The sequence below is a fragment of the Bombyx mori genome, chromosome 1 (genome assembly GCF_030269925.1).
Source record: "Bombyx mori chromosome 1, ASM3026992v2".
Taxonomy (NCBI): domain Eukaryota; kingdom Metazoa; phylum Arthropoda; class Insecta; order Lepidoptera; family Bombycidae; genus Bombyx; species Bombyx mori.
Genome location: NC_085107.1, coordinates 4,928,316 through 4,941,535, shown reverse-complemented (window position 1 = coordinate 4,941,535; position 13,220 = coordinate 4,928,316). Strand labels below are relative to the sequence as shown.

Genomic DNA, 13,220 nt, shown 5'->3' with positions numbered 1-13,220 from the left:
CATTTGCTTCGGTTTTCGGCTTCTCTCTGGGCGTTCGTAACAGAGAGTCCAGTGAGCGCAGTTATCTGATCCGACCAACGGTTTGGTGGCCGGCCGGCGGGTCTTTTCCCTTCCACCTTGCCCACCACAATCAATCTTTCAAGGTTGTCTGGTGGCCGTCGAGCAATATATTTTATTTGCGGAAAAAAATTGGAGCGTTCGAGATGTGGTGTTGGCGAAGAATGCTCCGCATACCGTGGACCGCCAAGAGAACAAACAAATCTGTCCTCGAGCAACTTCGTATAGAAACGAGACTGTCGACGATTTGCTACCAGAAGGTTCTTGGTTACTTTGGTCATATTGCTCGGCGGCCACCAGACAACCTTGAATTATATTATAAACGATACAAAATAATTCTAATGAAATTCTTGAGGTTATACAATCGGCATAACCGTCTATTCGGTTACGCGCAGTATACAAATTCAACATTTCGAATTCTTTACAATTGTCATGCCTTCAATGGTAATTTTTTTGGTTATAAACGATCTACGACTCATGACATATCAGGGAAATACTAAAGAATTCTAAAGCATTACTAAACACATTGCTAAACGTTTTTTTTTTACTATATTCTCACATTTTGTATCGTTATCATTACTCTTGCTAGGGTTAGTGTTAGGAAGTTGTCTCATATTTTAGCTCCGTGAGCTTGCCTACCAAACCGGTAGCTGGAGAGCAAGCTGGACCTCGAGGCTACGAGCGTTTATGTATTTTTAAATAGGCGTTTTATTAATATATTTTTTAATAAAATTAATTTGCCTACGACTAGCGAAAATCAAAGAAAATACTGAATTTTAAAGTATTTTAAAGTTTTAACGTAAATATTTTTGTTACAGAGCAACTATACGAAGTTCTTGAAGAACTTGCACACGGAGCAGATCGCAAAGCTCCATGCGAAGAATCAACATGAATGCGATCTGCTTGAAGACCTGCGCTGTTACATCGTCAAACGCTCGTCTATCGAGAGATCTTATTCTGAGGTAAGATCATTATAATACTATTGAGGGCTAAACAAAAATAAAATAAATAATAGTTTAAAAAAACTATAATAACAAAATACGCTTTTATAGAAAATCCAACTAAAAAATAGAAAATAAATTTTAATAAATTTGAATTAAAAATAATGTAAGAAAAAAAAAATATTGTAAAAGAAGCGTGGCGTGCCTGGTATCAGTAGTTATAAATATTTTATGAACAGATATGAGTAGAAGAGTTATTTTGTTAATATCATGAAAAGCACCCCACGCTAATAAAAGCGTATTTTGTTAGTTTTTTAAACTATTTTTTATTTTTTAGTTGAATTTCAATTTTTTTTTATTATTGTATTATCATCGGTCCTTAATAAATATACCAAAATTCGAGTTAATCCAACGTATTGAAGGGGGTCAAAATCATGTTCAAAGATTCCGTTACAAACATACATACATACGTCTGAAGCGAATAAAAGCATATTAAAAAGAGTTCGAAAGAGGTAGAAAAGGCACCCAAACTCTGACAACATTTATCAGGAAAAGCTCCGAGTGTAGAGACGAACTTAAATTTACATAATCCCAGAAAACAATAAGAAAAACTATTTCTTGAAGAAAAATTAATAGTACATCTTTTTAGGCATTTTCTTTTGTGTAACCAAGATCAAGACAACCTCGATCACACGAAAAGGCCCTGAACGTTGACGTAACGTAAGTTACTCGAGAGAAACTTGATTTGACTTGGATACCGCAGCTAATACGATAAGAGACGCAGGATTCACGAAGCGAGAATTGGCTTAAAACTGAGAAAGAGATACGGAGTCGAGAAAACTTGAATTTACAATGTAAGCTGCTATGCCAATTACGGTACCAGTAACTATTATGGCGAAAACGTCCGAACACACAGAAGCTGCCATTAGTACCCGTTGAGATTATTTAAAAAAAAAAAAGCGTTACTGTCATTGGAAAAATAATAAAAAGAGGTATTAAGGTTTTACTAGCGACTGGTGTGATAGCTTCATACGTGTATTACTGTATACATAGTATTAATTTCTTGACTATCACATTGGAGTTAGTCTCAGTTGTGCGTCAGTCATGGCTCAGGAAATCGCTCCGGCCTCATGTTTCAAGATAGTCGGTATCAATCACGCTATTGTATTGTCGACCTTATATAGTAGCTATCACTAGTTAAACTAGCATATAAAAAATAACAAAAAAAGATACGTTTTATTTTTGATTTTCTCTTATGCAACTTACCGCAAAATACATGATGAACATGTAATTTAAAATATTTGGTTTCACAACACTAAAATATAACAATACGCTGTGTGGTCTTGGCCCAGAATAGCACTATTGCATCTCTTGCCGTGGGTGAGGATAAGTAAGTAAGTAAGGAGCGAGTAAGGAATTTGTTGGAGAATGAGTAGCAGCATTCTCTGAGCATTATACCAACGTACTGCTATCGTGAACCAACACGTTATTACACAGCACCACAACATTATTCATGCCGACTTGAAGTCATCTAGCCATGAAATAGGCGGAATAAGAGTACTTTAGTAGTATAGTAGTACTTTCCTGTATAGTACTAGTAGTATTTCTACCTATTGATATCTGATTTCAATGGTGGTAAAGCTGTTATACATGTAACCTCTATATGATTTATGAAATAAATCTTAAAAGAGGTTAATATGTTATAAGGGTGACATAAATGGTAATTTGAACATTGAAACATTAGAAGAAGGAACATTAGAAATATTATAAGATTTTTTGAATATTGAAATATGAAAAACATAAAAACTAGTGAAGCTTTAAATGTTTCTCTTTATTGAGCTACTCAGTTTGTGCTATAGTTTTACTAGGCTAAAATTTATTTTTATGTAAATAAAATAATACATTATACACATATAATTCATTAGAAACTTTGTCCTTATGTTTCAAAGTAAGTGTCGGTATTCATATTTGGACGTTTACAGGCTCTGGTAACCGCTTTATACCAGGTGGACTAATATTTATTTCACCCATCTAAACAATAAATAAATAAAAAGGCCGGATTTATTTCCCTGAAAAGAATTTACACAGGAAACATGACAAACGCTCTCATTGAACTAAGCGCGACGAGTTTATTTCTTTATTCGAATTACAAGTCTATTTTATGTTTCATTTTATTTTTATTTACGGGCCGCTTTCTTCTAGTACGTTTCTTTCGTATTTAAAAATAAATCGTATTAAAATCATATTAAAAAATCTTCTGGTTCTATCGTATTTAAAAATAGGAAAACTCAGTACTATCAGCACTCAACTTGAGACCTTAGAACTTATATCTCAAGGAGGGTGGCGCACTTACGTTATGGATATCCATGGGCTCCAGTAATCACTTAACACCAGGTGGGCTGTGAGCTCGTCCACTCATCTAAGCAAAAAAAAAAAACTCACCTCAATTTAGGACTTCTCGCCGAATCGAACTTAGAGCTTGTGGTGTAGCAGTCATGGTTACTAATCAGTGAACGATCTTTGGCCATTGACCAATTAAACATGATGCTTGATGATTAAGCATTTGAAGTCCTCGTGGCCTAAAGGATAAGACGTCCGGTGCATTCGTGTTAAAGCGATGCACCGGTGTTCGAATCCCGCAGGCAGGTACCAATTTTTCTAATGAAATACGTACTTAACCAATGTTCACGATTGACTTTCACGGTGAAGGAATAACATCGTGTAATAAAAATCAAACCCGTAAAATTATAATTTGCGTAATTACTGGTGGAAAGACCTCTTGTAAGACCGCACGGGTAGGTAGCACCGCCTCGCCTATTTCCGCCGCGAAGCAGTAATGCGTTTCGGCTTGAAGGGTGGGGCAGCCGTTGTAACTATATTGAGACTTTAGAACTTATATCTCAAGGTGGGTGCCGCATTTACGTTGTAGATGTCTAAGGGCTCTGCTAACCACTTAACACCAAGTGGGCTGTGAGCTCGTCCACCAATCTAAGCAATAAAAAGAAAAAAGGAAAAAAACATTAACATTTATTTTACTCAAAAGCCGATTACAATAAAACATGCGCTGTAATAGCTTCACGATGTTGATACATAACCGAAATCTACAACCAGATCAATTACTTCTCTTAGGTTGAATTTTCATAATTTCCGCTCTATGCCCAAGGCTGGAAACTTTATCGTCGCGAAAATGAAACGTTTATATAATGTATCCAGCGCTTAGTTACATCACAAAGCTATTGAAAAATTATAGAATCTTCTTTTTCCTTACCTTATCCCACTATTCCGGGTCGGCACAGCTGATATTTCTCTTCCATTCCCTTCTATCAGCCGCCAGTTCAACACTCACTCCTCTCTCTCTCATACCGTCATTTACACACTCCATCCATGTCTTCTAATGTTTTTTTTCTTCATTATTCATTGCCTTCAAAACGGGTACATTACTTTTCAATATCTTCTTCTTCTTAGTCGAATATTTCATTGCTGAAGGTCGTGTCCTTGAAAGCCCTTCGTGGCTCTTTGTACACTCAGCTTCCATTTGCTTCGGTTTTCAGCTTCTCTCAGGGCGTTCGCAATAGAGTCCAGTGAGCGCAGTTATCTGATCCGACCAACGGTTTGGTGGCCGGATGTAATTATAAATTAAAATATAATATAATTCAATATAGTCGCTATAATACTGCATTTTTCCCACGGTGTGGAAAGAAGCGGATATTATCGGCATACATTACCGCCCGATTAGCCTCCTCGTATTTCTAGGCAAACTGTATGAGCGTCTGCTCTACGAACGCCTCAGAGACTTCGTCTCATCCAGCGGTATTCTCATCGATGAACAATTCAGATTCCGCGCAAATCACTCATGCGTACAACAGGCACCGCCTTACGGAGCACATTCTCGTAGGGTTTAATCGACCAAAACCGTTATATACGGGAGCTCTCTTCTTCGACGTCGCAAAAGAGTTCGATAAAGTCTGGCACGACAGTTTGATTTTCAAACTTTTCAACATGGGCGTACCGGACAGTTTCGTGCTCATCATACGGAACGTCTTGTTGAACCACTCTTTTCGATATCGAGTAGAAGGAAGCCGCTCCTCTCCGTGACCACTCACGGCTGAAGTCCCGCAAGGCCCCGTTCTCTCTCATTAATTTATTTATTAACGACATTCCACGCTCACCGCCGACCCAGTTAGCCTTATTCACTGACGACACAACCGTTTACTACTCAAGTAGAGACAAGTCTCGAATCACGAGTAAGCTCCAGAGCGCAGCGTTAGCCTTCGGACAGTGGTTCTGAAAATGGCGCATAGAAATCAACCCAGCGAAAAGCACAGCAGTGTTATTTCAATGGGGAAACTCACCGCTTAGAAATATCACACCCCCGAACATCCTCTTCGGCCAACCTCTACCCTGGCCCAGGAAGGTCAAGTACCTGGAAGTTACCCTGGATGCATCCATGACATTGTGCCCGCATATAAAAACAGTCCGTGACCGTGCCACGTTTATTCTCGGCAGACTCTACCCCGTGATCTATAAGCGGAGTAAAATGTCCCTTCAGAACGAGGTGACACTTTACAAAACTTGCATAAGACCCATTATGACTTACGCGAGTGTTGTGTTAGCTTACGCGGCCCGCACACACACTGACACCCTCCAATCCCTACAATCCCGCTTTTGCAGGTTAGCCGTTAGGGACCCCAGTAACCGTACTCGTCGAACTCGACAAAGACGTCGACGTGCAACCTAACCCATGCATCAGCTCGCTGAGTTTCTCGCCGGATCTTCTCAGCGGGTCGCGATTTCGATCCGGTAGTAGATTCATTCGCGAAGCAGTTGCTCTTGAGTTGTTAGGTTTCCTTCGGGCAGCTGTTAGCAATCCCACCCCTCCTGGCTGAGACTTTGCTCGCCTACCTGTCCTGGTGAAACTGGAAAGGCATCTGGGCCACCAGTAATCCTACTATCGTAAAAAAAGCTGCTTTAATTTCGATAAACTTTTTTCGATACTGACAGAGTTAATGAATTTATTTGACGAAGAATATTAAGTTTTCGATTTAAACGAAGCATTAAAATATCTCAGTCTATAGAAGTTCACAGCACTGTCAACGGTTTAGTTTGTCAAAAGTTCGTGATTCAATCTATGTATTTTCGATTTACTGTATCCAAATTTGAAATTAAATGATGCCTATTTTATAGTTTCACGCGATCAACTCCGTCATACAAAGTTTTGAAACAAGCGCCTGAGGTGGCGGTTTGCAAACAACACAAGATTATACAAGTTTCACGCCTGGTTTATATTGTTATTCGCAGCTCCATCTATAACCAAAGTTCCTTTTCGATTATTAAATTTGTAAATATTTTAAGGGAAAGCGTTCGAAATTTGTAACAAATTATTTTTGGATAAACATAAAGTTTTTGTTTTGTCCTAAGTTATCGTCTAGTAGAAGTCCTCCGAAAGAACTTTAATTATAGAGCGACGGTTATCCTATTGAGTCCTTTAAGATTATTAAGATTCAAATCGAGGATATCAATAGTAGTAATATTTTATTCTCACGCATTAAATATTCATCTAAATGAAAAGCGTATAAAATTTACATTTAGTTATTCTGCATTTAGAATTTTATGGCTCTGACTTGACTGATGACAACATGAGAATCTTTTAGTTGCTATTCCGGTAGTGAAATAAGTGGTATGTGCCCGAAAATGTCTAGATAAAGTTGAGCTTGTAAGCTAATATTACGATATTCGATATTATTTCGTCTGTTAACGTTTTATAGATTGGCATCGGCTTCAGTGACGATTACGTTCGTTTATGGTTCGTTTAATTTTTGTATTATTTCACAGAGATAGTGAAGTACTCGTAACAAAATATTTCAATTAGTACTAAGCACCGTTGTAAGCACTATACACTATACAGGTTGTATAGTGTTATAAATTATGTCCCGATCGTTATTAAGTGTCGTAGTTGTTCATAAATAACAGAATATTAATTTTTTTTAATGGAATGGATTTATCGTTAACTGGATGAATGTATTTAAAACATTTCACTTGTTATATATCGTAATGAATAGTATATTTTATGCATTTATTGGAAGTTTGGAATATTTAAGTTATCATTTTCGCCTCCAACAGATTCAACAAAATCTGAAGCCAATAATAAATATATAATTACTTTTCAATACATAGAAAAAAACCTATATATGTATAAAGGTAAGAGGATTACGATATTGGTGTAGCAATTGCGTTATCAACTGAAAACTACGGGCAACTGCAATTTGCATTTCTACTTTATGAATAGCCCGACTCATGGAAAATCCGCTTATAGTCCATTAGTAAAATGAAAATCATCAAATGTATTGTTCCGATCAAAACATATGGAAAGCAGACGATATTTGTACTGCTCGATCGTAATAATATAATAAATACACGTAGAATGATTAATAGAATTTCCCGGAAAGCGCCAGCACAACTGCGGTTTTTTGGTGTGAAATATTTGCACCTAGTGAGCCTACAAGCGTGCTCTGTTCTCTTTACACGTTTGTAAATTAAAATCTAACCGAGATTTTTAAATAAAAATGAATTGTCTAAGATTCTATACTTGTTACTCTTGTTAGAGATAAGTTGTATGCAAAATCGAGTTTGGTCGCCAAATCAGGTCAACTCTATAAATATAGGCTAGATTACTAGAACTGGATTATTTAAATATGAATGTACAGTTACGAAGATCATCCAAAATTAAGGAATAACTGTACATATAATACATTTTTTTTTTAAATGTAAAAATGCACTGTTACTGGGTAAATGTATAAAAACATGTTTTAAAACACTCCAATTTCGATGTCCCTGAAAGTTTATTAATAAGTTGGGATAGCAAAGGTTTGTGAGCACAATGTATTACACCGTAAACTTTTAATATGAAATGATCGAGAATTTCGATTCATTTCAATTTTGTGGAAAACGTGTGGAAAACAGTACCTTTTTAGGAAGATAGGGGGACATTAATTTTATTAGAGTTAACTCTAATAAAATTTGTAATCGTCAATAATAATGTTGTGAACGGAAATTATTTCTCAGTAACAAAATCAGTGACGCAATAGAATCAAAAGCGTAAAGAAAAATCCACAATAATGAAAATTTTATTACAGCAGTGTGCGTTAGTTTATACTAAATTATACATTAACGTTTATATTAAAGACTAGCCGAACTCGCCCGCTTCGCTGCGCATTTAAAATTAACATTATTATTTATTGTCATTATCATTAGGGAGTCCAACACTCATATAAATATTAGCCTATTCATTAAGTACGTGTATTTTCTACATGGGTACCAAGCTTCAAGTCAATCGGATGCATGGTTCAGTAGTTATAACAGAACATCCGTAAAAACCACTGTAGATTTATATATTAGTATAGATTATACATTAACGTTATTGAAGATATTTAAGTTTTTAATTGCAACAGCAACTGAGTAAACTGGGTATGTATAAAATCAATTAAAAACGAAGAACAAGATATATTATTGAAACAGAATGGACATTCATAATTTGTACTATGAACTCAAGAATACTCTCTGTCTGTCTGTCTGTCATATCAGTGAACGATTGAACGAGCTCGTGCCTGTAGCATGAGACGTCCGAAGTTACAGTTACAAATACGATACGACCCGTAAATATTGAGGGCTCGCAAATAGACGTCACACTAACGAGTTGTGAATACATAGATAATATACATATAAATTTACTCAATTAGGAACTCAATTTTTCTTACAAAATGAATGCTCATAGTACAAGAACGTGTACTTATGCTAGGCATTTTACTGATGGTAGGACCTCTTGTGAGTCCCCACGGCTAGATACCACCACCTTGCCTGTTTCTGCCGTGAAGCAGTAATGCGTTTCGGTTTGCGTTTTAACTATACTGAGACCTTAGAACTTATATCTCAAGGTGGGTGGCGCATTTACGTTGTAGATATCTATGAGCTCCAGTAACCACTTAACACCAGGAGGGGCGTGAGCTCGTCCACCCATCTAAGCAATAAATAAAAAAAACATGAAACGTAATATGTTATATAACATTCAGTAACGTTGATAGGTCAAGTACCTTTGAATCGAAGCAGAAAAAACCTTGAGTAACCAAGCTGTTGAATCACAAGTTGTGTACTTATTGAATTGCTTGCAAGGAGCAAGCAAGCTTTCATGTAAATTATTTTAATCGTCGTACTCAGTAAAAACACTGAGACATTTAGCTTTAGTGATCGGGAAATGTTTTGAAAAATTTTTTTTTAACCTGTCGTTAAAAGATAAGAGAAAACTCTTAAAAACTTTTTTGGCAAATCCCAAATATTTTCTAGATGCCTTCAGAAGTTATTCTGATTATAGAAATTATCCGATTATTGTAATACATATATTATTCTGACCTTATTCTAATGCTTTCCCAACGGGCTGTAAGAACATCAGAATTTCAAACTAAGGGCTGGCATAGTTATTATAATATGGTTATGGTCAGTACAGTACGATCCGCAGACGCAAGATCCATTCATCCATATGCCATTCTGCGCATTGTCTACTAACGTTAAAAGCACTTGGTGATTGTGGCCTTAATTTTATCCATGTGTTCAGCACTATTGAGCTCGCTCGCCACGAATATCCGAATCGACTTGAAGGCAAATTATCGTAGTCCATTAACGCGATGCTACGCTTTAAAATAAAGTCAATGTAATTATCATATGTATTGAGTATTGCGATTACATAAAAAAAAAGTCTTTTTTTATTGCTTAGACGAATGGACGAGCTCACGGCCCGGCCCACCTTAGACGTCTACAACGTAAATGCCGCCACCTACCTTGAGACATGAGTTCTATGGTCTCAGTTTTGGTACAGTAAAAAGGCTACCCTACCCTTCAAACCGAAATGCTTCACGGCAGGAATAGGCAGGGTGGTGGTGCAGAATACATCCTACCACCAGTCTAAAATTGCAATCGCATTTAAATAATAATGATTAGTTCGCAATGTCGGTTTGTTCTTATACAATAGTATTATGATAATTAAAATGGAAACTCGAAATACGCTATAATGTATTGGTATCATAATAAGCTCCCTCTCGGAACCGCGACTGAAAACAATTGAAAATGCCAGTTTGGATTTAAATGAGCATCATATTATTGTTGTGGAAATAATTAATTGGATCGCATCTACGTCCGGAGAAGTTCTGTTGTTTTAATTTGAAGATATTTAATATTGAAAAAGCTAATATTCAAATACGCAATGATGGTTCTTTTAATATATTTATGAGATTATAATTCATGACGTGATTATTGATATTATTATTTTTATTTTTTTATTGCTAAGGTATGTGGACGAGCTCACAGCCCACCTGGTGTTAAGTGGTTACTGGAGCCCATAAACATCTACAACGTAAATGCGCCACACACCTTGAGATATAAGTTCTAAGTATAGTCACAACGGCTGACCCACCCTTCGAACCGAAACGAATTACTGCTTCACGACAGAAATATTACTCAATACTATAATTTTTTTATTGTGGGTTTTCTAGTTTACGGCTCACCTATCGTTAAGCGGTATCCTGAGCTCATAGACATCACAACATGATTGCAATCACCCATCTTGAGACACGATCATAAGATTCTAGTAGTCACAACGGCTGTTCCACCCACCCTTTAAGCCGGAACGCATTACTGTGTCGCAGCAAAACTAAACAGGGCAGCGGTACCTAATCGTGCGGGTTCACAAAACCCATCTAAATACCCCCGTAAAATATACAGTTAATGTAAATCCATTAGAAGCAGTTGCCTTTCAGCTTTTTGGTCTCCTTCGGAGATGCTCGGGAGCTGTTAGCAAATCCCACCCCTCCTGACTGAGCCCTTGCTCGCCAATCTGTGTCTTGGTGAAACTGGAAAGGTCTTCAAGCCTCTAGTATAATCCTTGATTAAAAAAAGTCTCTTAAATGCAATAAATTCAATTATTTTATTTTTAACTATTTTCTATCTCTTCGTCTACTTTCTTTTAAATAAATCAAAAAACATTGTCAACCCCAAAAAACAATGGACGTGCAATAAAAATAAAAATGAACACAGTATTAATTCTCTCTAATCTGAATAAATTAGTACAAAGTTACATTGCATGTGGCTTAGAAACAGCGCGTGAAAATTTTAATTAAAGAGTTGAGGTTTTAATTCAGAGGAGCAATTAATGGTTCCTGAAGTACTTTTGCACTTGGAACGAAAAAGTGTAAGAAAGTGTAAAATTCGACCCAGGAATGTTGATAAAAATTATAAACTTTATTTTGTTTGTTCTCTATGCGTTACTAATCCATATTCCCGATTGTGATGAATGAACCTAACCATATGAATTCACTTTAAAATGTCTGTTAGAGTTTCACATGTACGTGGCGCGTCTGTAGTTTCAAAAGTTGGTTTATTCATACATGTAGCAATGTCCTAGCGCAAAAGCGCGTTGGGTATACAAGTAGCTATCTAGATTCCGTTGCGTCAAACACTTGCAAATGTGGTCCTTAATTCTAATCGTATTTTTATTATAGTCACTACAGTAAAACAATGATAAGAACATTGAAGTTGTGCTTATACTAATATAAATATACAACAGTTACGAAAACAGCATCTGAACATTAAAGATGAAGAGAATAGAAGATTTGAAAACTAAAGCGAGCATCAATAGAGAAAATGCTTTCGCTTCGTGATTGCTCCCGTATAAAACTCGTTAAGCCGATTTCCGGTTTAAGAACTTCGCGTTCTCGATTTGATTTTTCCTTTTTGATTACTCCAAGCTAATTTATCTGCAAATAAACTTTGAATAGGAACTCGTTCAAGATTTTATAAAGATTCAACCGTAGCTTCGATAACGAGATTTAGATTAAAAACGTCAGGAACATTAAATTGTGTCAAGAACTCACGATATGATTCTTTTTAGTTTACGTTTTCTCGTAATATCAAACCAGCGAGGTTTTTTTTTTTTTTTTGGGGCATGTCGGAGTCGAACCGACTAAAACCTCTTGTCGCTCAACAAGACAGAACTCATGAAAAGGCAAGGGGAGGAGAGTGAAGCGCTTAGTGCGGAGCACATCTCTCCCATCACCCTCCCCCTCGGGACGCCGGGCCAGCGATCGTCGGCGCCACGACCACCAGCCCTCTCGGTCGGCAGGCTGTCCGAAGCCCGCCTAGATGGCGCCGGTTTGAATAGGTTATCCTACGAAATACCCCGCTGGGTCAGAACCAGCGTGGGTCGAGGATAGCCGGCCTTCCATCACCCGGATGCTCTTGCGTAAAACGCGTGCAGAGCAGCTTGCACGTCGTCTTCTTAGGCCCCCTTCGCCGGGCCCCAGACCGACATATGAGGGGGACCCGAAACACTTAGAGGGCCAGGGCTAGGACGAGATCCGCCTCCCTGGCCCCCGCTCGACGGCGGCGGGCTTGTGCGTCTCTGTCTGATGCGCCCCGCCGCCTCCTTCTGCGAGATGGTGCACTCGCAGAAGTCGAGCATCGCCTTCCACGACTCGTCGTTGCCGAGCATCGATGCCACAACACTCGGCAACGACAAGTCGTTTCCTATTTTTGCGACAAGGACACGGCGTCACCCCTCCCATGCGGGGCAGGCAACGAGCGTGTGCTCCGCCGTATCCAAGTCGCAACCACAATGGTAACACTCTGCCGTCGGCTCGGCTCCGATCCGGTGCAGGAACTCACCGAAGCAACCATGCCCAGTGAGCACCTGCGTGAGCCGGAAAGTGAGGCGTCCTCTGTCACGATTCACCCAATCCACAAGAATCGGGCGAATGGCCTCGACGGTCCTACGACCAGCCGAAGGATCGGCCAGCCGCCTGGACCATGACTCCAGCACGGACCGCCGAAATTGGGCCCTCCGCGCTCTGACCACACTGGGACGCGCCACGCCCCGGGCACGAAGGTTAGCCCGCCACTGATAGTCAGCGGCGAGCGCCTCCGCCTCCAGGACCCAAGGCGGCGTCCCAGCCAGTACACACGCCGCCTCAAAAGAGATGGTGCGATAACCACGGATGATCCTGACCGCGATGGTGCGTTGCGGCCGTTGCAGCAACTTCGCTACCCCCACGGCCAGGGACTGGTCCCACACGGGTGCCCCGTATAAGGCCATTGACCGCACCACCCCCATATAGAGACGGCGCGTCACCTGGTCAGGCCCCCCGATGTTGGGAAGAAGTCGGCTTAACGCGCCGGCCACCC

At 38.9% G+C, this 13,220-nt stretch overlaps 1 protein-coding gene across 4 annotated transcripts in view; it reads left to right on the top strand.

Annotated features, from left to right (window-relative positions):
* Positions 1-13,220, top strand: part of nwk (nervous wreck) — a 97,775-nt gene that overhangs the window by 22,844 nt on the left and 61,711 nt on the right. For all 4 annotated transcript variants that reach the window (NM_001246207.1, XM_038013187.2, XM_021352271.3 and 1 more), the window contains 1 exon segment: positions 876-1,019. In NM_001246207.1, coding sequence (NP_001233136.1) covers positions 876-1,019 — 144 coding nt within the window.